A 24,629-nucleotide genomic window follows, 5' to 3' on the forward strand; every position below is an offset into this window, starting at 1 on the left:
CAAATTGTTGATAAAAATACATTGAGAATCCCTTCCAGGGTAGCACCTCTGGCAAGAAGAAGAATAGAGAAGAAACCAAAAAATTCTAATGCATTTCGATAGATTGCCCCTGAGCAGGGAATGCTCCTTCCATAATGATGTCCCATTCTCGGCCTAACTAGACATTAAGAAAATTAAAAGTAAAAGGTTCAAATGTTAAGGGTCAAGGCGTAAAATAGAATAATTCTATATACAATTGTGAAGTGCGTAAATGCCGCATAGCCGTTTTGAAAAAGAGTAGGATCTATTATTAAAAAATTAATTTTTTTAATGTGGATCCCATATTTTATTCACTCTTTTCAAAACGATTACGATGCGGTTGCACAATTTACGGTTGCAAATATCTTTTCTCAAAGATAAAGAATTCTAGACATAAGTCTCATACCCTGCACACTCACTTAAAAGCATGTCATTTTACTTTTTAACTCACGTAATGAAAATGATTCTAAACATGTTTGTAAATAAAATAAAATAAAAATGTAAAATGACATGTTTTTAAATGGGTATGTAAGGTGTGAGGCTTGTAGGTAGCATAACTCAAGTAAAAAATAACCAACAACATAACAAGAAATAAACGATGGCCATGGCCTTCTTGCCCAAAGCTCAGCTTCTTCCATACATTTGTGTTCATGTATCTTCTCTGCGTTTAGTAGGAGGTTGATACTCTGAAATTGTTACAATGCAGAATTGAATTCTTCCAATGTTGGATAGTTTCCAAAAGCTAAATGAAAGGGGGGCGGGCACATGTTTAAAGAGTAAATGGATAGCACCACGTCCAGGTGTTTCCAATCGAAACAATTCACGTGTCTTGGTATTTCTTTTGCTTTTGAACTTTCACTGATTTCGGTCATGTTTTTATCCTAGCACGGACAAAGGTAGGCACAACTATAGTTCAATGGGGGAAAATGGTCTTTTTGTTTATAAGTAGCTCAATGGAGAAAAAAAAAAAATGTTACAATCAATCAATGAATGGGGTCAACCGCAAACTTAGCCTTCTTTCTCATATATATTACTTAAGTCCCAACATCAATCATCCATATGAGATTTCTTGAGAACAATGTGACCTGACTCTTCCTTGTCCAAGAAACTCTCAATGATTTAATTCCAGCTTTCGTTTTTCTTGCTCTTCTCAGACGAACCTAAAGAAGATTCACCAATTGATCTGTCTGACTCTGAGTGCTCTCCTTCCTCAAGCACATCAAAAGTTCCATACTGTTTAGGAGAATAAGCATGTGGCACATTTAGTGTGATAGCCCTTTGTAGTGCTGCTTTGTACTCTTCAGTGTGTTCTTTAACTAAAGTCTTCTGCCGCTCCATTCTTTGCTTTGCTGGAATTTCTGTGATCCGATCTTTCTCAAGCATTAACTGAGGTCAGTGAAAGAAAAATGGCAAGGTTGAGACATTGAAAGCAGAAAAACATCCACTACAATCTTCATCCGAGTAAGTATAGATCAAATTACAGAATGAATCGCCTCAAAAGTTTCGTTCATGCTTGTGCCACCCCAGCGCACCTTCCCCTCTCCAGCCCCCAGCAAAACAAAAGTGTGTTTGACAATTGAGAATTCAGCTTATTATTAGTGACTAACTCAAGTTTTATCTCCCATTTGGATAAACATCCTGAGTGGCAAACAGCCCCTCCCCTCTAAACGTTTTCTTCCCTCTAAACGTTTTCTTTTTCTGTAAACAGAATCTCCCTAACTCACAGCTTACAAGATAAAAGAACTCTAAACGTTTTCTTTTTCTGCAAATAGATTCTCCCTAACTCACAGATAGATAAAAAGTAGACAAAAGGAGTCGTACCTCCAATACCTGGCCCAACCATTAACCATTATAATCAACTATTACCAATAGAAAACAAAATCTGAAAACTTACATCCAGCGCTCTTTGAGCTTCTCTCTCTATCCAAATGATGGCATGGTCAGAAGTGGCATTACAAGACAGAACTATGTGCTCAAACCTCCCGTCTACTGGTACCGCTGTCCTCACAATTGGAGGAAACCTTCCCATCCTGCAAACAAAATACTTAGACTGCATCAACACCAAATGGCCAAAGTTTGCCTTCTTTCTCCCACCTCAAAATTAACTAATATATTTACTTGAATTATAAAGTTCAAACATCAGTCACTGACATAAAATGTTTCGACCTTCTCTCATGCTTCAAAAAGTTTTTAGGACATGGAGATGGGTGCGTAGTTTTCACCATAGAGTGGTAACCACATTAGTATATTACATCTCTAAGAAAAGGGATGCGCACATATGCCCAAAGTCAAAACCCAGAACCTATATTATATGGAATTCCGATATAAAGTATTTCACTTGGTTTTGCAAATATTTGACAGAGCCATGCTTGTTATGTCAAAGAACACCTGAAAGGCTTTCTCTCAACAATGTGGTAGAGGCGACCAGGTGCATAGAGCCTCCTTGGATCTTTGAGCATTTTTTCATCAGGTATACAGGTATCTCTCATGCATCTTAGGCACAATAGGCATGGCAAACTGTTCATAAAAGAAAGAACAGCTTCATTATAAATCAAATCAACACTCAGGATGTGAAAACTCACAAGAATATACCATTATTGGTGTCTTCAAACTGTATTCCGAGATATCAATGCATTAAAATTAACTAATAAATAACCTTTGGTACAAACAAGTCATGGAGCATCCGGATTGCACAATGAAATATTTTCTTGCCTTGCAAAGAATGTAGGCACAAACTTCAAGAGCCTATTAGCTGTAAAAAGCAACAATTGACAAAGGTAATAAAGCAACACTCTACCAGAAAAGTGACTTGAAAATGTCTTCCAAGGGTGTGGCTGTCCGTGGTAAGAAGTCATCCTGGTAAGAGAATGTAGGTCAACAGAATTAAATTTGAAGTATGTCTGCAGACACATCCAAGTAGAAGACTTTCACTACATTCATCTCAACAAAAGACACTGTTTGATACAGACTTACTGTTCTCAATAATTTGGTAATGGTAACTTCAAAACCAAATATTTTATAAACAAAATACTGAGACTCTTAATATTACTGTGAAAGGGACCATATCATTCAATCATGCAGTCTTGTGTAATAAGGGCATCCAATATTACCTCAATACTCATTTAGGATGTAAATATATAAAGAATGCTATGTACTACACCCCTATACTACTTTTATCTCACTGTGCTGATGTGGCAGTACTCATAACCCTTGGATCAGCTTTTGTTGTTTAAAGAAAAAAAATCGAGGGTTAAAGGGCAATGCCACATCAGCACAGTGGAATGGTATAGTGCACACAATAACTCAATAACATATACACGTCCGATGAGTTTTACACACTAATTCAAGACATATTTTAGCTGTTTTATGTCACAGCATGTGTCAACCCATGTGATGAACTCAGTCTCTATTTCCTCAAATACAGATCCTTAATAATCTCCACAAATGAATTGCGGGCTTCATGCTCAAATGAGATGTCTGTCTTATGAGTGAGTATGACTCCCCTAAAAAGAAATGTCACCTTTATCATGGTGCATAAAATTCAATCCATAGGATCCCCACACTAGAAAGGGACAATCAAAAACTCCAGTCCCTTTCATTAGTAGTGGGGCATGCTCAGAATACGCCCCTTACCTGGCAGTTGGCTGATCTGTTACGGATGAAAGAGACCGTTAGTCAGGGTCATCTATGATTGGTTACACCTTAACTGTGCGAATTTCCCCATCAGTCTAGTAATGCTCATCATGCATGTCATTGGACCATATCAACTTCTGTTAAATTGAACATTATATGCTTGAATTGTAATGTGTTCATAGACTACATATTCTTTTGTTGTATTTGTGAATTATACTCCCATAAAATGTCCTTTTGATGGAAACCCACAATAATAAGAACCTAACTCCCCGATGAGCAAATATTAGACAGCAGACTTATGGAGTTCTTTCATTGTGGTTATTAACCTAAATTCATGTTTATTGATAAGTTAAATACTTTGAGTCTATTTTCATTCAAATTGATATTTATGATCAAAGGGAGCCAATCTTCTACAAAATTTAATACTTGTTCCTCTAATAAAAGTTCAAGTTCCCTTACAAAGAAGATGGACAAAAAAGAAAACTCATGCTAGAGCAGTATTTTGGCACTGGGGCCTCTTAATGAGAACAATATTATTGAAACATAGAAACGTGGAAAAAGTTCAGAACACTTCTGTGATAAACAAGAACTTTCAAGAAATCCTTCTTTTTTACTTTTTCAAATTAGACTACTAGTCCACTATCACCACCTTCACCAACAAACCCATGCAATGCACCAGGAAGATTGAAATGGTAGAACGCTTTAAAATTTTATATAGCACGAAACTCAGATAGAGCATAAAAGTGAACAAACAAATCTAAGATGCAAATTATTTGAAAAAGTCCTCTTTTTTAAACAAATACAGCAAACAAGAATACAAACTTGCCTGTAGCACAACAGAATTGATGACATCTGCATATCTGACTGCTACATTCAGTGACATACATCTGGCAGGCGCAATGGCATAGCACCTAATCCTCTTCCTTTCAATGTGTCCCAATTTATCCTGATTCTGAACCACCAACATCGTCAGCAATGCTGCAACACCTGATCCAAGGGAATGCCCTGTCAAAGTTAAAGTATAGTTTGGATACTTTTCCACCAAGTCCTTCAACACCTCACACTCTGCTTCCAAGACCCATTTAGCGGCATTCAATAGCCCATTGTGAACATAGCCACTATCAAACTTCCTCTTTCCCAGCTTATTATCCAAGAGAACAGCATAGTCACTCTCCTTTGCCAAGTTTAAACCCCTAATGGCAAGAACTATATCAGAGTGACTATGATCGAGATATAATATATAGGGAGGAGCCCGTCCTTGGGTATCTTCATAAGTTTTTTTCAGTTTTACCCAATCTGGGTTAATTCCATACCCACCTGGAGGTTCCCAAAGGGGGTGCCTTAGATCATCTTCATATACAGCAAGAATGTAGCGACAAAGGCGAGGGACAGGTTCAAATTCTTCAGCTGAGGCAATGCCCCAAGTCTCACTATCATGTCCTGCAGTGTGGAGACATCGTTTCCAAGCCCAGCGGGCGCATGCGAGACAATAAACACACTCAAGGAGAGGGAGGCCACATATAATTGACATTTAGGTCCACACTTTGAGCAGGCTAGGATAGATTAAAAGAATGAGTTTTGTAGGCAAGAGCAAAGTAGGGAAACGATATTCTTGTGAAAGGGATCAATCGGAAATCAACTTGGCACTAAATTAGCAGATTCTTCAATAGTATGAGTGCATATATGCGAAACTAAGATTCAAGTATAGAGGGGGATACTATGTGGGACTCAAATCAAGTAAACTAGAGTTGCAAAAAATGTTCATACGCAAAATCCAATGATGGGATTATTACTGTGACAACAAAGCTATTTGAGTATCAGAACTTGGAAAAATTTTATCAACACTAAGACACAGACTTTGACCAAGGGCACAAAAAAAATCCAACACTTTAACGGCGCATAAAATTACAACCTGAACCTTTAAAACTCCTATTAAACTCCTATTAAAAAAAAGGATCACGAGAGATCGCTATAACAACCGGAGCTTCGGTCTAAAAATTTTAGATGATTTTCAGAAAAACTAGCTCCGTTTAGACCTTTGTGGCTTGGATACTTGTTTCGAGTTTCAGGCCAGGGGCCGAGAGAGAGAGAGAGAGAGAGAGATGGAAATCAGAAAAGAATGTATTTTGATCCACAACAACAGAAAATCACCAAATGGGAACAACAGAAACAATACGGACAATTGAGCAAAGAGTACGAGGAGTTAAGACTCCAATAATCTCAGATGGACCAAGAGCAAAATTTGACAAAGAAAGGCAAGTTATGGAGACCGAGAAACTGTTACTTTGCACATCAACTGAATTGGAACTCTATGGTTAGGATTTTCATATGCACCGAAGAATCTTCAGAGCTATTGATGATCATAAATTATCCAACAAGTGAATATACCAGCATTGATCAAGAGTATGGAAACTCGAAAGCATCACAAGAAAAAATATATACACTTCCAGGAAAACACAGGAAAGTGAAAACTGTGAGCATCATGGACTTTCATTGCTGGAATATTATTTAAACATAGGTTTTAAGATCTTAGAGAGATGTGACTTACGGTGAAAAAGAGAAGGAGAGAGGAGGGTATACCTGCAAGTCAAACCCCATTCGGGGTTTTATCAATTCAGAGATGGACGTTGAAGAAAACGTTTTGATTCCAACACAAACCATTATATGCGAAGGATTCATGATTGGCTTTGATTGGTAATGGTGGAAGTAAATTTCTTCGAGTTAAAGAGGCAATTTTGTTTTCCGTAAAGCATGTGTGGATGTTCCAACCACCAATGCCACGTTACCCACGTGCTTCTCTGACTGTCTGACTGTCAAAAGACTCAAATTATTTGTCTGAAAAATTAACAGCCATTGGGAGATGAGTTGATATTAATAATTTCTCCGTAGTTATCTTAAAAAAAAAAATTCTGTTATTTATTATTATTCATAAATTTTAATTTATAAATCTTATCATTATTTATAAATTATTTTAATTCATTTTATCTTATCTCTCAATCTAAACGCCCTCCCTCGATCCAATTTTTTTTGTAAAGTTTATTTAAGAATCTTTTTTTCTTTTTCTATTATATTAAAATAATATTTTTTATTATTTTTTCTATTCAATTATTTATACATTTTTAACTACTTTTTTTTTCTTTGGAGGAAGAGGAGAAAGAAAATTTTTAATTTATTTTTTTCACATTTTCATAACTATTTAATTATTTTTTGTACCCATTAATTTAATTAGCTTTGTACCCATTAAACTATTTATCTCTCATATTTTTAAAATCAGTACTTTCATAACAATAATATTTATAAAACATCATATTTTAATGGTGACATTCTTTTTCAAATTTTAATTATAAAATGGGCATGAGAGAAAATGTAGATGGTTGGAAGAAGAATTTATTTTATATGTTAGAATAAAATATTTATAAAAAATATTTAAGGATGAGCAGTATCTCCCCATATTTAAGGAGCTACTGTTTAAATTCTAAACGCTTTTCCTAAAATATGCAACCAGATGGAGAGGGGGTTTTTTCAAAAAGTTAAGATTTTTTATTAGGATTTAGAGAATTTGATGGTATAGGAATCCGGATGCAGATGCTCTGAAAACTTAATTCTTTGTCTATTTTATTATTATTCCTAAATTATTTATTATTATTATTCTTATTATTATTTACAGATTGTTTGAGATACTTTTAAGTTTGGTTTGGATAGTGAAATGAGATGAAATGAGATGTGAATAGTAGTGAAATGATTTATGAATAATAATAAAATTGTTAGAATTAAATTTTTATGAGATTTTGAAAAAGAGAAAAAAAAATTGAATAAAAATATTATAAAATTAAAATATTATTAAAATATAATATAATGTGTAAATAGTATTAAATAATTTATAAATAATAATAAAATAATCTAACAATATCTAATAGTTATGTTCAAGGCCAAAGGAACTAAGATATTTTATAATTTTTTTTTTATCTTCGTCTTTACTGACAATCTAGAAAAATATAAATATAATGAATGGTTAACTGTTTAATGTCAGAATTCACGTTATCTATCAAAGGGAAATGTTGATGCTCCCGTTGGGCTCCCGATGGATTTTCTTTTGCACTTAATGTTTAAAAAAATATTTTTTTAATAGTGTTGTAATTTTTATTTTTAAAAAATATTAAAAAGTATTAAAAAAATATATATAAAATAAAATAAAATAAAATAAAATACACTATCGGAAGCCTCCAACAGTGGTCGTAGAGCCACCCTCTATCAAATATTCAACATTGTATAGTTTATTTCTAAAAAAGACATTTAGATTAGCCACGTAGTAAACTAGGGTTTTGCAACAAGCCCTAATGGCCCATCTGTCGAATTTGTTTGACACAGAATGATCGTTCGACTCATTGGCTCACTTATATATTAATCAGCTCCTCTTTGGAATGGTTTGGTTGATATTGGGCGTTTAACAGCCCCCACTCAAAGGTCGCCACATTAGCAATTCTACACAAATGAACATAATACTATCACACCCAATAATTCCAAGGTTTCATTATCATCTTTGTTCATTCCAGAGTCCAACAATCATTTGTTATTTGTCAAACCAGTTTCGTTGTAGGTGCCAAACCAGTTCCATTGCCCACCAAGTTCTATCTATAACGCTCTGATCCCGAATGGGTCGTAGAGTTACTTCTTATCACTTAAAATTATATCGCATCATAGAGATATAAACTCCAAATTCTCAATTTCACATAAATCTCATTGTTTTAAACCAACTATTCTAAAATGATTAACTAAAACACCACAAAGTTTTAATATAAATGTCAACCTCTCAACATACCACATCATCAGATTACGACAAATTTAACGAATAACATTCTCCAATAACCATAACATCCTTTTGTACTTAATCCACCATATTTAAATAATCTCTCTCATGCTCCCTAATCTTAAGTCTTAACTGAAACATTCAAATCATCTGAAAAATATTGTGGAGATAAGGGGTGAGTTATCAACAACTCAATAAGTAGAGAACATATACTAGTATATAAACATGAACATTTACAGAATTCAAGATACAGAATAAAACATTTACTTTCAAAATACAAAATCAAAACATGTCATCAAAATATCAGAGCAAAACTTTCAGAAATATCCTTGTTCAAAAGTCTTTTGGCATATCATAATCTGAGACATCATCTTCATATCATATCATAGCATCACATTAGAACAGAGGCCATATTTAACCCCCGTAGTAGGGTTGTATACCATCATTATACCCGTGGCAGGGTCGTATACCACTATTATACCCTTGGCAGAGCTTTAAAGGAACAGAACAGAAACAAAATCAGATACCGAATTAGAAAGTCATGTCAAAGGAAACAGATTCAGAATATTTTCACATTACATGCACAAATTTTCAAATTTTATATTCGCTTTTTTTGTACAGTTCAAAAAAAGAATTTCAAAAGTTTCCTTATGTCTATACCAGACATGACAAAAATATTTTTATCTTTCATACAGATTTCATAAGTAATACAAAACAAATAACTGAGATTGTTTCAAATATCTTTTCATAACAAAACATGCATATTTTCAAAATCAATCTCATTTCATTTCTTTTATGCAAAGTCTAACATAGGAACCCCGCTTACTTGAACTTTTCAATTTCTCTGGATTTTCTCACAATAGTGCCAAGAGAATATCAATTATCACCTATAAAATAGTCACCTAACTTCTATAAATTTTCAATTAAACACGTATTTTGATATTTAAACCTGAAATACTAAAATAACCTATTTTTTCTAAAACAATCTAAAATTTTCGTAACCCTTAAGTATCATCACTTCTTAAATTAATCGATATCCAATTAATTTCTCTAACTAATTCTAAATTATTTTTGTAACATAAAGTGCATGACTATCGTATTTACTCAATTAAAACTAAGCCCCCGTAGAACACATCTCCAACATAATATTTGCTTAACATAATCACCATTCAACACAAGTCTATTTAAAAATTACTCCCAACCTAACACAATATTATAATGGTGTTTTGTAACAATTAAAATCAGACCCAACATCCAACGAAGACCCATGTGAATCAAATAACCCCAATTTGTCATGACTTACAAATAAAAAGGGTAGAGATGTAATTAATATTAAAAAGACTAATATTTCATTGGAAGTTACACGTAGTCTTAAGGGCATTTAAGTCATAATATATAATATGTGGGTAGAGATCAAAAGCTAGGAACTACAAGCTTCAGATGAACTACCAAAGAGGGACCATGTGATAACTTACCAAGAGTAGACAAAAACCATGCGACAGGATGGTGCAATGGCAGACATGGTGGCCGTGTCTTACGGCTAGGCTATGGCGAACGGGCAACAAGTGTTTAGGCAGCTTGTCGAGAAGTCGCTTAATATAAGAGCTGCTCTATTTTTGTTGTGTAAAAAAACAGAGCTTGCCGTGTGGGTTGGAAACGTGGAAGAAGACTTGGTTGTAATGGTGCACTGGTGGATCACGCGCAGTGCCTGTGGGTAGAAGAAAGGAAGTGATGATAATGACCTTGTCGTGGTTGAGCGTGGGTTTTTGGTGGTGCAGGTTGGTTGTTGGCGTTGGTCTGTGCTGCTTGCAACGACTTCGACAAAAATTTCTTGACATTTCGGTTCCGTGGGGGGAAGAGTAGTCGTGCTTTGGTGTAGCGACGCTACAGGATGTGACAGAGGTTGTGGGCTGTGGGGAGGTGGTTCAAGTGGTTGGCTTACGATTTCTGCAAGGGTGGTGGTGGTTCTCGATGCCACAAAGGCTGAGTTTACTAGGCTGTTGAGGATACTCCAGAATCCTCTCCTGATATTCATCCATCCTATCCATGTTTGTAGTATTTTACCCATAGAGATGTATTATTCATTGTATGATTTATTTCCTTTTGTGCTTTATTTCCATTCTCATGTATAGCCATATGTGTATGTACTCCTCTATAAATAAAAATATATCTCCACCTCTCAAAGTGTGGTGGTTTACAAAACATTCTCATGGTATCAGAAGTTTCTTTGAATTAACATCTTTTTTTTTTTTTGGTCTATTCTTTCCCCTCCTTCCATGGCTACCGAGCCTCTCTCTTTCAATACCATGGTTCACATGGTTACCATTAAACTTTCAGCCACAAATTACTTGCTTTGGAAGAGCCAGCTTATCCCTCTCCTTGACAGTCAAAACTGTCTTGGTTTTGTCGATGGCTCCCTTCCAAGCCTATTGCCACCATTGAAGGTTCTTCACTTGCAAACCCTAACCTTTTGGAATGGAAAGCTAAAGACCAATGCATCCTGAGCCTCATCCTCTCTTCTCTCTCTGAAGAAGCCATGGTTGCCGCAGTTGGCCTCATCACCTCCTGTGACGTTTGGCTTGCCCTTGTGTGTGTTTTTAGTCATGAATCGGAGACTCGTGAGATCCATCTCAAAGACAAGTTGCAGTTGATGAAGAAAGGGCCTTGGTCTGTTGCTGAGTTTTCCTGAGATCTCAAATCCCTCTGTGATCAGTTGGTGGCCATTGGACGTCCGGTGGATGAAGTTGATAAATCCCACTGGTTTCTCCGTGGCCTTGGCACTGACTTTGCTGGGCAGCTGGCGCTCTCCTCGCTGCATCCCTTCCATGATCTGGTTCCGCTGGCTGAGAGTTATGATATTTTTAAAAATCTTTGGAATCTAACTCATTATCTTCTGCAGCTTTTACAACCACCCGCTCCTCATCCAGATGCAGAAATCAATCTCGTAACCGTCGCTCCCGCGGTGGTTCTCATGGAAACTCAGGCAACTCTTCTTTTGGCAACGCCAGTAGCCAATCTCATGGCTCTGGTCGCAACCGGCACCCTTACAATCCGAGATGCTAGATCTATAAAATCGAGGGTCATACGGCTGATAAGTGTAGGAACCGTTATGATCGCTCGGATCCGTCAACGAAACTAGCTAAGGCTTTTCAGAGTTCATGTTCTTTGTCCGATGGTTCCTTTTCCGATTGGTACCTGCCTCTGCTCACATGACACCAAATTCGACATCCCTGAACTCCTCTGAGCAATATGTTGGTAAGGACAGTGTTGTTGTGGGCAACGGGGCCTATTTACCCATCACCCGCGTTGGCACCTCTTATTATTTTCCTGATTTGCCTTTGCTTGATGTTTTAGTTGTTCCTCATCTTACCAAAAATCTCTTATCCATTAGCAAGTTAACTTATGATTTTCCTTTACAAGTTACCTTCACTGATTCTTCCTTTGTTGTTCAGAACCGCACCACAAGAAAGGTGGTAGCAACTGGAAAACGTGATAATGGTCTCTACATATTGGAGCATGGCCATGCTGCTTTTATTTTTGTCCTCAATAAATCTGCTCTTAAGGCTTCGTATGATTTATGGCATGCCCATCTTGGGCATGTCAGTTATTTCCTCATTGAATAAAAAAGGTTACATCCATATTGCCTAATCCTTTTCTATGTTCTATGTGTCAACTTGCCAAGAGCCACAAGCTCCCATTTTCCACAAATGATACTCGATCTAATGTTATTTTGGGCCTTGTCCACTGTGACATCTGGGGCCCCACCCCGGTAAAATCAATAATGGGTTTTTCATATTATGTTATCTTTATTGATGACCATTCTCGTTTTACTTGGGTTTATCCTATGAAATTGAAATCTGATTTTTATAAAAAAAATTTCAATTTCAGAAATTCGTGGAAAATCAATTCTCTTGAAAAATCAAAATTTTTCAGAGTGACGGCGGTGCTGAATTTTGTAGTCTACGTTTTCAATCTCATCTTCGCTCTACCGGGATTCATCACCAAATGTCCTGCCCCTATACACCGTCTCAAAATGGTCATGCTAAACATAAGCACCGTCATGTGACTGAGATGGGTCTTGCTCTCTTATTTCATTCACGTGCTCCCACTTCTTATTAGGTTGACGCTTTCAATATTACGGCATACATCATTAACCGGTTGTCTGCATCACTTCTTGGAAGCATTTCTCCATTTGAACTCTTGCATGGTAAGGCCCCTCAATACATAAATTTTCATCCCTTTGGTTTTCGAGTTTTCCTTGCTTACATGACTATGCTTCCTATAAATTTTCCCACCGTAGCATTCCTTGTATTTTTTTAGAGTATAGTCCTTCCTATAAAGGTTTTCGTTACTTAGATCCGACCACCACAAAAATTTATGTTACTCACCATGCACACTTTGATGAAACCCATTTTCCCCTTATTCCTAACTCTCTCGTCCACTCCATAACTTTCCTAGATTATTCCTCCTTTAGTGAGCCCAGCCGAGCCCAAACTCTATCTCTGCCTGCTACCCCACTGCCATACCACACTCTGTCTGACCCTGTTGCTCAACCCGGGCCCACTCATTGTCGTCTCTATGCTGATCATTTTGTTGAGCCCATGCAGGTTCCCAGGTTGTGTCCACTCCTGCTCGTGAGTCTCCAGCCTAGCGGGATCTTGTTGTTCTGCCTAGCTAGACTGCGAGACAAGTGCATCAAGCCTCTACTAATCTAGCACCAGTTGCCCCTCTTTCCTCTGATCAGATGGTCACCCGTGCCAAAGCAGGTGTTTTCCAGCCACGCCATCATGCCTATCTTAGCCAGCATGTCTATGGTCTCCTTCATGCCTTGCTCTCCTCCTTAGTGCCTCATGGTTTGAAATCTGTTGCCAAGAATCTTGTCTGGCTTGCGCTATGGATGATGAGATTAAAGCTCTCCATGACAATCACACTTGGGATCTAGTGCCACGTCCCTCCAACACGAATATTGTGGGTTCTAAGTGGGTTTTTCGAACCAAATATCTCTTTGATGGATATGTTGATCGTCTCAAGGCTTGTCTTGTAACCAATGGTTATAATTAGCTCCCTGGCCTTGACTATACCGATACTTTTAGTCCGGTGGTCAAGGCGTCCACCGTTCATGTTGTTCTCTCTCTTGCCGTTAGTCATGGTTGGCCTCTCCGCCAACTTGATATCAAAAATGCTTTTCTTAATAGTTTTTTGCAGGAAAATGTTTATACGGAGCAGCCCCTTGGTTATGTTGATCCTTGCTTTCCTGGCCATGTTTACAAGCTCAAGAAAGGTCTCTATGGTTTAAAACAGGCCCCTCGTGCCTAGTTCCAATGCTTCAACTCATTTTCAGTTAAGCTTGGGTTTTCTTGCAACCGTGCTGACGCCTTTCAGTTTGTTCTTCAGCGACAACATCATCTCATTTATCTTCTTCTCTATGTGGATGATATTATTGTTACTGACAGTGACCACTCTCTTCTTGGTGTCTTTATTCTCCAGCTTCATGCCGAGTTTGCCACCAAAGACTTAGGCTCTCTCAGCTACTTTCTGGGTTTTGAGGTCACCTCTACTTCAAACAGCCTCTTCCTTAGTCAAACCAAGTTTGCACGTGACATTCTTATTTGGGCTCAGCTGTTGGATTGCAAACCTGTCACCACTCCAATGGTTGTTGGACAACGTCTCTCCTCTAAGGTCCTCCTTTCTCTGACATTACTCTTTATCACTCTCTTGTTGATGCATTGCAATATCTTACTATCAACAGGCCTGATCTTGCTCACTCCGTCAACTTCGTCAGTATGTTTTTGCATGCTCCCACTGAGGATCATTTTCAGGCTGTCAAGCGCATTCTTCGTTATGTCAAGGGCACTCTCCACTTTGGTCTCACATTTACAGGCTTTGCTTCTGCCACTATTACTGCTTATTCCGATGCTGATTGGGCTGGTTGCCCGGATACTTGCCACTCTACGTCAGGTTATTCCATCTACCTTGGTGATAATCTTGTCTCTTGGAGTGCAAAGAAACATCCTACTGTCTCTTGGTCCAGCTGTGAATCTGAGTATCATGCCCTTGCCGCCACTACTGCTGAGGTTCTTTGGTTGTAGCATCTCCTTCGTGATCTGCGTGCCACCACCCCTACTCCACCTCTTCTACTTTGCGATAACAAGAGTGCCATATTCCTCAGCTCTAATCCGGTCTCTCACAAGCGCTCGAAGTACATTGATTTGGATTATCATTTCCTTCATGAACTCATGGTTACCGACACTATATGCACTCAGCATGTTCCCTCTTCCTTGCAAATTCCTTATGTTTTCACCAAGAGTGTCTCCCGGTCACTCTTTGTTCTTTTTCGTTCCAAGCTTCGCGTATGCTCAAATCCCACGCTTAGCTTGCAAGGGGGTGTTGAGGATACTCCAGAATCCTCTCCTGATATTCAACCATCCTCTCCATGTTTGTAGTATTTGACCCATGATTGTAGAGATGTATTATTCATTGTATGATTTATTTCCTTTTGTGTTTTATTTCCTTTCTCATGTATAGCCAAACGTGTATGCACTCCTCTGTAAATAAAAATATATCTCCACCTCTCAAAGTGTGGTGGTTTACAAAACATTCTCATAGGCAGCACTGGATAGCTTGCTCTTAGCCTTTTTCCTGGATGTGGAGACGTGGGGAAGGGATGGGCGGACTGAGGGTGGTGGTTGGCGACACACATGGAGGGGTTGACGTTCCTTGTAGTTACTCTAGACTAGCGGCTTCCATTGTGTAGGAGAGAGCTCGGAACCATTACGCACAATGCATGGATATATATATATATATATCTCTCTATATATATATATATGAGTGTGTGTGTGCAGTAGCAACTTGCAGTTTGGGTTGGCTTGGTCAGTGGAGGAGGGAGTGCGACGTGGGGCTTCTCTAGCTAACACCAGTTCTAGTACATGAGAGAGGACCATGATTCATGGTGGTTGACACTTGAACTTGGGGATGGCAGGAGGTTTTGCGTTGGTCGGGGCAGTGGGAAAAAAAACCGTTGTGCGTGAAGTGAAGTGAACGTGTATGTTTATTTATATATACACAGTAGTAAACACTACCCTCCCGAACCATTCGCTCAACTCCTAAATTCTATCATTCAATTCTAGCTAGCTAGCTTGTTTGTTTATTAATGTAATGAATGATCGATATATTTGCTTGTTTGTATATTCTTTGCAATAATATGGAAAGTAGTAGAAGAAACCCATATCTAGTTTACAGTCTATGAGGGTAGAAGATAAAGTGATCTCAGGACGAATATCATTATGTTATTGTGGCATTCCCTCCAAATTACGGACATCGGGCAACCCAAAAAGATTTTATCGTTTTTTGAATTGTCAATATTATAAGGTTAAAAAATATTGTGGATTTTTTGAATAGGTTTTGCAAGAATAGAACACGCAAAATTCCAATCAATGAAGAAGAAATACAAAAAGACCTTGATTGCATCTGGGGTTTTATTTATTGTGTTATTAGTTAGTCTAAGATTTTTTAAAGTCAATGATATTGTAAATTGTTTAATGCTACATTAAAAAGTGTTTGGCTTATCAGGAGAAGTTATATTTATTTTCCGAATCAGCCTATGTGGGCTGTTGCAGTTGTAGCATCTTTTTGTAAAAGACTATTTTACATTCCAATTAATGGATTGTGTCTATAGCCAAGGATTACTGAATCAAGTATACATTACAAGTGTGTGTGTGTGTGTGTGTGTGTGTGTGTGTGTGTTTCCCCTTCAAACGATATTCCAATCCCTTTCAAGCTTGCTTTTGAGTCGAGCAAGTTGATTTTTAGGTAAAACCATGGTCATTGTCACTCCATCTGCAACTACACCAACATGACCACCTTCCCTTTGGCATTTGTTGGTCCTAGAAGCACCAAAACAACACCTTCATCTCCAACCCCAATTGATGGTATAATTGGCAAAGATAGGCCAATGTCCCTTCAACTCCAATCCATTTGTTGGTCCCCTTTGTCATCCCATGCAACGTCTCTCTTCCTCAACCTCCTTGCTACCGATTGTTGTTCGCCTCCCCATCCGGCAGCCCCTCCGGTCGTCGTCTCCGATAAGGCTCGTGCACACCCACACACACACTCTCTCTCTCTCTCTCTCTCTCTCTCTCTCTCTCCCTCTTGCAACGAGGTGCTATGTGCCGATTCATCTTCTTACTAGCATACACTCATATTGCTTCATTGTTTTCAGATTCCATAGCCTTTTAAATCCATCTGATGCCGTGCTTTACTCTGTGATTCAACTCGATGTTGATGCTTTGCTTTACTCGATTTTCTTGGGTTTGATTTACACCTTGTCTTGGCTTGTGATTTAGTCAAATTTTCTTGTTTTGCAAGTCGGACCTATAGCACCAAGTCGAACTTCTCTATTCTACAAAATTGGGGCTCTGATTTACATTGTTGGTCTCTAATGATCTGTTTAGGGTTTGCCATTTGGGTATGTGATTTTGCATAGGTAGAAAGTGATTTTGCAGGCTATGATTTTGCATTTATATTTGTGATTCTGCTGCTCTAGGGTTTTAATTTGATTTCACTATATTTGCATTCATTATCTTTGTTTGCATTATTTTTCATGCTTTCATTTTCATTTGAAATATTTCGGGACATCATTACTTTGGTAGTTGGAGATACCATGTTCTGAGTTGGATCCTTGTTAGTACTAGCGATCATGTATAAAAAAAATTTGAGCCACTACAATTTTTATTGTTTCCTTGAGTTGGAGATGCAAATTTTGAGCCACTGCAATTTTTATGTAGGTCCCTCACTTTCTTTCAATCTTCTATTTTGTTTCTTTCATTTTTTTACTTTGTCTATAAGCACAAATAATTTATTGAGATTCTGTAGGGGAAAGTGCTTGTAATTTATCGTATTTGAATAATGTTTTTTTTTCATTCTTGATTGTATTATTTTTAGTCATACCAACAGAAAGACGTGGGCATATTTTAAATGTCATCATTGGTGAATCATGCTACTTAATCTATCTAGACATATTGACTTATGTGGCTAAAGATGAATAAAAGTATTTTATCATCCAGGATTACCTATACTTTCTAGCCAATGGTACTTTTCCTTTTCTGAACTGCTATTGTGAATGATTCCAGTTCTATAAGCCATCAAAGTATGAAAGATTTAGTGCCTATTTAGTTTGTATTTAGTGTTACCAGTGGGATAGACAGTATTCATTCAACAACACCATCCACCCAAATGCATGCAATTCCATGGAGCTAAGTCTTGTTGGATTATTAAGTCTTAACTTTGGGCAGCATGTGGTCTTGCAAAGCTGTCTCTAATTAATCTATTTGCCTCTCGTTTATGAGACTGTATTGGATTTTTCACTGTTTTAATCCATATATTGCTTATCTCATTTCTATTTTGACAAAGCCTTGTGATATTTGCATGTTGATCTCCTGCTGTTAGGATTTTGGAAATTGAAGAAACTTGGCAGACATGTTGTGAATTACCAATGTGGATGAATTATTTTATTTTTTCCTCTAGAACATTTTGTTTTAATCCATATATTGCTCACTCATTTATGTTTTTATGGTCTATTCATTTGCATACTACTCAATATTGTTTGGATTTTGTAAATTATATTTTTGCGTGTTATGTTGTGATTTAGTAATGTCGCTTAGTTTGTTTTGTTGGATTAGAGCATTCTTGTCGTTGGACCTTCCTTCTCTAACCCCCTCGGTTGTGATGATGACAAACCTCGAGGAGATACAAGAAATTTGGCATATACCTCCACGGCATGGTAACCTGAACAACTAATAAGTAATGACAACTGGTTGTTGTAGCCATTCGAGGGTGCCAAATTTCATATATGTTACCATTCGGTTCCTAAGTCGGCTAGCAAAATCATGTCGCTATTGTTCTTAAGTGTCTAACATGTCTACCAACTATTATGTGCCTACAATTATACGAGATGGATTCCCAAGACCATGGACATATGTACTTCACCAACCTCCTCAGTCAGGACCCTAAAATTGACCACACTTATGGTGGTCAAAGTTAACAATCGCTTGTGACTTTTAATGACTCTCCACCCCCACTCCAAGTAGAGCCTCTCTCCTTAAGAAAATTAGCCAGGGTGCAAATTTCACCCTCGAAGAAGATAAGTTACTTGTCTCAGCATGGCTAAATAGTAGCATTGATGCCATCTAGGGAATGGACCAAAAACACACCCAACTTTGAGAAAAAATTAGTCAATACTTCAATGAGTATAAAGAAAGTAAAACTGAGCAGAGTGCTAGGTCCTTAATACATCGGTGGTCGGCCATTCAAAAGGCGACCAACAAATTTTGTGCTAAACTGGCCCAAGACAATGGGTTGAATCAAAATGGCATGATCGAGCAGGACAGGGTATAACCATCCACTTTTATATGCTTTTGGCATTTGCTTTTTTATAAGCTATGTTTCCTTTATATGCTTGGTCATTAATTTTTCCATTTTATACTTTAATTGCAAGTTTGACAAAGCGAAGGTCATGTACCAATCGTTGGAGAAAACATTCTTTCAATTTGAGCATTGTTGGCACCTGTTGAAGGACCAACTCAAATGGATTCAGAGTTGCACAAAGGATGGTCCAAAGTGAAGGTAGACGATGTCCCCAACCCCGACTCGTACCTCAGCTGCTGTTGTAGATTCAGTTTGTGATATCGAGTCCAAGAATGTTCTAGACAATGATGTCATTGAATTTGAGAGGTCAATGGGAAGGAAAGCTGAGAAAGCAAAACGTAAAGCCCAAGGCAAGCCAACAGAGGAGATTGTTGGGCTGAGCAAGCCGAAGTATACTCTTCTGGAGGAGTCACACGCTTAGGAGAAAGTTTTTTCGGCTCAAGGCCAGGAAGCTGTAATACGATCGAGAAAGAGAGGGAAATAAAATCTGACAAGAGACTGAGGTTGGAAGTCGATAAACTGGAATTCGCCCGAAGGGAAGCAGATGAAAGAGCGATTGGAGAGAAATGAGTGAATCATGTTGATCTATGTGAGTACCTTGCCTGGACTACAACGGATATATTTCCAGCAACATCAAAGGAAAATCGTGGCGAGACGCAATGTTGAACAAAACTGATTTTGTTTCTTTATGTAATTTGTTTGTTATTGAGGCAAAGTAGAATTTGTTTAATCAGTGAGTTTGAGATTAAGGTTGGCTGTTATTATTAAATACTTATATGTATGTATGTTATACTTTGTACCTTTGGTGGTATTTATTCTAGAAGCTTAAAGATGTTGACAATGAATTTGTGCATGGATAGAATCTATTGATAAGTTCAACATTACAAATGCTTAAACTATCATAGATAATGAACATATTACAGAAATAATTTGCATGTTCTTGAAGAAAACATGTTTAAGGGAATAGAAATTGAAGAAACGAGAATATATAGTCACTACTAATCAGAAGATAAAATATAATGGATTGCTGCTAGTCTATTGTTGGGAATAAAATTGCCATTGAAGTTCAATTAAATCTGCTTGGAGCTAATGATGTGTTAAGCTGTCTCTAATTTCATGATAACACTGAATGAAGTCCATATGTTCGGTTGTAGGATTGCACGATAGTTCTGGAATATCATCATCAATTTGATCATACTTGATGTTCGAACTTTGATTATCATCGTCTTCGATGATCATGTTATGTAGAATAACATATGCTTTCATTATATTTATTAGCTCCTTCATCTTGAACATTCATGAAGGTCCACAAACGATTTCAAGTCGTTGTTCAAGGACCTCAAATGCACGCTCTACATCCTCTTTTGCTTATTCTTGTGCTGCTGCAAAATTTTACTTCTTATTCTCTTATGGAGATAGAATCGTTTTCACAAATATTGTCTACTTTGGATAAATACCATTGGCAAGGTAGTACCTCATAGTTTAGTCATTATCATTAATTGAGTAATTTACTAGAGGAGCATGCTCTTGGGTAAGTTTCGTGAAAATAAAATATCTCTCTAGCACATTGATATCATTATGTGAACTAGACATATAAAAAAATGCATATCATATCTAAAGATCATATGAAGCAACCACTTTTAAAATAATAGTTGGTTCAAGATTGTGGCCGGAGTACATACATTTCTAGGCAGCGGGAATATTTTTCCACTTCCAATGCATGCAATCAATGTTTTCAAGCATCCCTGGTAATCCACATTGTTCACCAACAGCGAGCAATCGAGCGATATCATTGGCAATTGAAGACCGCAAATATTCATTAGAAAAAATATTTACAATTTTATTCACAAATTTTTGTAGGCTCTCCATTGTGGTGTTTTCTCTAATCTGTATGTATTCATCCATAAAATTACCATTGACTCTATACGTGAGCATTCTAAGTGCAACAGTTATCTTTTGCATAAAAGATAGGCCGAGTCTTTCAACATTATCTCCTTTTTGGATGAAGTATGGCTCGTAAGCCACTACATCATATTGAATACGAGTAAATAGTAGACGACTCATACAAAATCTTATTCGAAATATATTCGAGGGATATACTGGTGCTTCTGCAAAATAGTAGCGAAATAGCCGTTTGTGCCCTTGAATATGATCATGCCGAATATACTTACGACGTTGGCGATTGCCATGATGCCTCGATGTTGATCCGTCATCTTCATTAAGAACAACATCCAACTCATCTTCAGAGGATAAGTTAAGCGGTAATTTGTAAAAGAACGAACGAGCGATTTAATGAAGGAAGTGGAAGATGAGGTTGAAATGACAAATTTCTCTTTAAGATGAAATCAGACTTGGGTTCTTGAAAATGTGAATGGGACTAAAAGACCTATTTATACAGAAAAAAAGTTACCGTTATATATAGGACAAATAATGTTACTGTTGGAGGGTAGACAAAAAATGTTACCATTGGAGAAATGACTAAAAAGGTTACCGTTGGAGAAAGAACAAAAAATGTTACCATTTGAGAAATGACAAAAAAAAATATTACCGTTGGAGAAAAGATTAAAAATATTATCGTCGTCATGCGGAAAATATGTGTTACCATTGGAGGAAGGGAAAAAAATATTACCATTATATAAAAAGACAAAATGTTATCGTTAGACGAATGCAAATCAAATATTACCGTTATATATGCGGACTAAACCATATTAAAAAAAATACCATCCCGTTGGAAAATGCACATATTCAAAAAAAATTATTATTTGTAATACCGTAATAGTTTGAAAACTATTATTGTACCTGGGAAAAGAAATCGTATAAGTGTTTACAAAATTAGTAAAATGTGATATTTGAAAATAAGAAGAAAAAGACAAAAGAGTTAGTAGTTAAAAATGGAAATTGAAGTGAGAGAAAAAACTAATAAAGAAATAATAGAAAAATATTATTTTAATATAATAGAGAAAAGATAGGGAATGAGATGTATGAGATTTTTTAAAGATAAGTAAAATTTAGGAAAACATTATAAGAAGTGTGATTTCTAGCCAAATTTTAAGGAATATTATGGAAAAACGGATGTGAATGCTCTAAACAAATCCAAACTTGAAATGAGTAAAACCATTCCAAACACAAACTATTCAGCCAGCAAAAAATAGTTTAAAACCAGATCATTAGCAAATCCAGCCAAAAATATCAAGTTTAAAACCAAGGAACAATATAATACACCATAGTGATAAACTAAATGTTCCAATTTTTCTGGCTACAAAACCGAGTGTTCTATTTTCCCATAGTGATAAATTGAATGTTCCAAAAATATTTAATGAGAGTCAAGTTCCAATTAATGATCTTGTGACATATGAAAATTCCACGATACTCCGAAATCTTCATTTTGTGACATGGTCAGGTCTTGCATATTCTTGCAAACGAAAAAAAAAAACATTTGTGAGATTAAAAAAGCCAACTAAATAAAAAGTCTAACCATTGAATTTCATGAAATAAGCATAGTATTCATACATGTTAAATGTAGTTAACAGTGGCCGAGTCTAGAGATAATATAGTTGAGCTTGGTTCCCCCATATTCCTAAAGAAAAAAAAAAAAAATTCTTTCATCAAGTTAAAAGCTCATACAAGGAACATTCTTACATAATTATAAAACATAATGATATCATTGCAAGTACCTATTTGGTGGACATTTGCTTTTTACATGTCCTTCTTTACAAATGTTACCTCGCTGCTTCTTCATTGGTACATTTTTCTTCAGGTTCTTTTGTCGTAATGATTTCGGCCTTCCTTTAGACACAATATGTGGAGGATATTGCAATGAAAATTTTGAGAGTAATTGGCACTGGACTGTATCTGCCTTGCCTTGCCTTGATCAAGGTTTAAAAAAAAAAAAAATCTTATCACTTATTTCAGACGAACAAAACCTATTCAGATTTACATAAGCTTTATCACTTGGTTCAATCAAGCAAAAAACCTTATCACTCAATACAAACCTTATCGCTTGGTTCAATTAAGCAAAAAAAAAAAAAAAATCAGCTCGTTCATTAACACTGCAGTTCACACCGTGGGATATATGTACATTCCATTAAATATTATTCACAGTCAAGGTGACTCAGGTTGAGCCACATTGTAGACAAAAATCATGATAGATATGAACCTCCTCTAACTAAGTAATATTCCTATTAATATTCAAATGTAAAGACCTGAAGACATTTTGATAGAAAACTATGACTCCTTATTCAAACTAGAAGCAATGAGAAATATTTTCCAAAAGTTTTTCGATCATTCCACAAATGTTTGTCAGGTTGAAGAAGGAAAGTTGAACTACACTAAACTTTTCATCATTAATCCAGCAAAGTAGGTTTTCGCAAGTTAACAACAGAAGACTTACCTCCAAGGAGAAGACTAACTCTAGAAATATGTCCACAATGGCCAGATAGGTACCTCGTAGGATTGCAATCAAAACTGCAATAAATTTCAACTGAGTTACATGCCAATAGGTCATTAATTACATATGTATATAATTTTACAAGCCAAAAATCCACATCAAATACTTTTTTATGAAAAAGCAAAAAGCAAAAGAGCAAAACAATAATTTGGAGTTTCTTGGGCAAACATGGGCCTTTATCAAACTAATATAAGGGGAGGCGCCACTACCAGCATTTTCTCAACAAAAATCGAACTCAAACAACATGTCAAACTCAAACAGCCTTTATCAAACTCAAACTAATATAAGGGGAGGCGCCACATCAAACTCAAACAGAAATCGATTCCACATTTTCTCAGCAGCCAAACAAAAATCCCTCCCACATTTTCTCAGGAACCAAACAAAAATTAAAAGGCAACAAAATCAGAGTAAAAAAGGCTGAGTATTAACCTCAAAGAGAGCTAAATGGTCACGGTTGAAGACAGAAGTGTAGCTCTCGGCGATGGCCATAGATCTATCAGCGTCCACAGATCTCTCGATGATGTCCTCCTTGAGGTTGAGGAGGGGCAACAATCGAAGGAGAGGGAAGGGGTTTTGAATGAGAGATTATTTGCTTGGAGAGAGAGAGAGAGAGAGAGAGAGAGAGAGAAGAGGGAATGATCATAGAAACAAAAAAAAAAATAAATAAAGTAATCACCTACATGCGGGTGTAAACTCTATTTTGCTACAATTCCTATATGGCAGCTTCCCATTTGCAGGTGTAAAAGAAGCTTATACACACGATTGGCTGGGAGTTTCGCTCTAAATTATAAATCATAAATCCCTAGAATCTGTAAACTTGATTCTCTTGAAAACTATCTCCAATCACTACTTTGATAATATTTCAAGCCGCCCAAAAATACGTTTAGAATAATCACAAAATCCATTAAATGACAGCTAAAAATTTATTAACATTTGGTCAAACCAAATTTAACGCTACCTCGAATTAGGTGGGGTGGTCTCGTCATGGTAGGTCGAGATAGATCCAGCCACCCTAGCGCGAGGTAGCTGCGAACCACCCCACACCTGAGTTGACCACCCTGAAGAAGGGTGTTCATGGATCAAAAAATTTTATATGCAGTCATTTTGGTAGACGAACTCTGGGACGAATCACATTGGCATGCCAGCTAAAAAATGAAATGGTGCGTTCTAATATGGGCGAAAGATAAAAGAGCGCCAAATGAAACGGTGCGTGGAACACTTGAGTGATGCAATGCATTTTGATCTCCTGATCCAACTTTTGCACAAAAAACTAGCAAGTCCATCAGCCGACACCACCTATGT

The 24,629-nt window shown here is 36.9% G+C and overlaps 1 protein-coding gene across 2 annotated transcripts; it reads right to left on the bottom strand.

Moving 5' to 3' along the window:
• Window positions 1-1,016: 1,016 nt before the first annotated feature.
• LOC109004514 lies at window positions 1,017-6,225 on the bottom strand. Of its 2 annotated transcripts, XM_018983078.2 has the most exons (5): window positions 4,478-6,225; window positions 2,816-2,874; window positions 2,407-2,535; window positions 1,913-2,048; window positions 1,017-1,404 (listed from the first exon to the last, which is right to left on the bottom strand). In XM_018983078.2, the coding sequence occupies exons 1-5, from the start codon at window positions 5,180-5,182 to the stop codon at window positions 1,138-1,140; spliced, it is 1,296 nt and encodes a 431-aa protein (XP_018838623.1). In that variant the 5' UTR covers window positions 5,183-6,225; the 3' UTR covers window positions 1,017-1,137. The 2 variants fall into 2 exon arrangements, with proteins under 2 accessions (XP_018838623.1, XP_035542519.1); XM_035686626.1 differs by lacking the exon at window positions 2,407-2,535.
• Between the last annotated feature and the right edge of the window lie 18,404 nt (window positions 6,226-24,629).

Source organism: Juglans regia, chromosome 16 (assembly GCF_001411555.2).
Source record: "Juglans regia cultivar Chandler chromosome 16, Walnut 2.0, whole genome shotgun sequence".
Classification (NCBI taxonomy): Eukaryota; Viridiplantae; Streptophyta; class Magnoliopsida; order Fagales; family Juglandaceae; genus Juglans; species Juglans regia.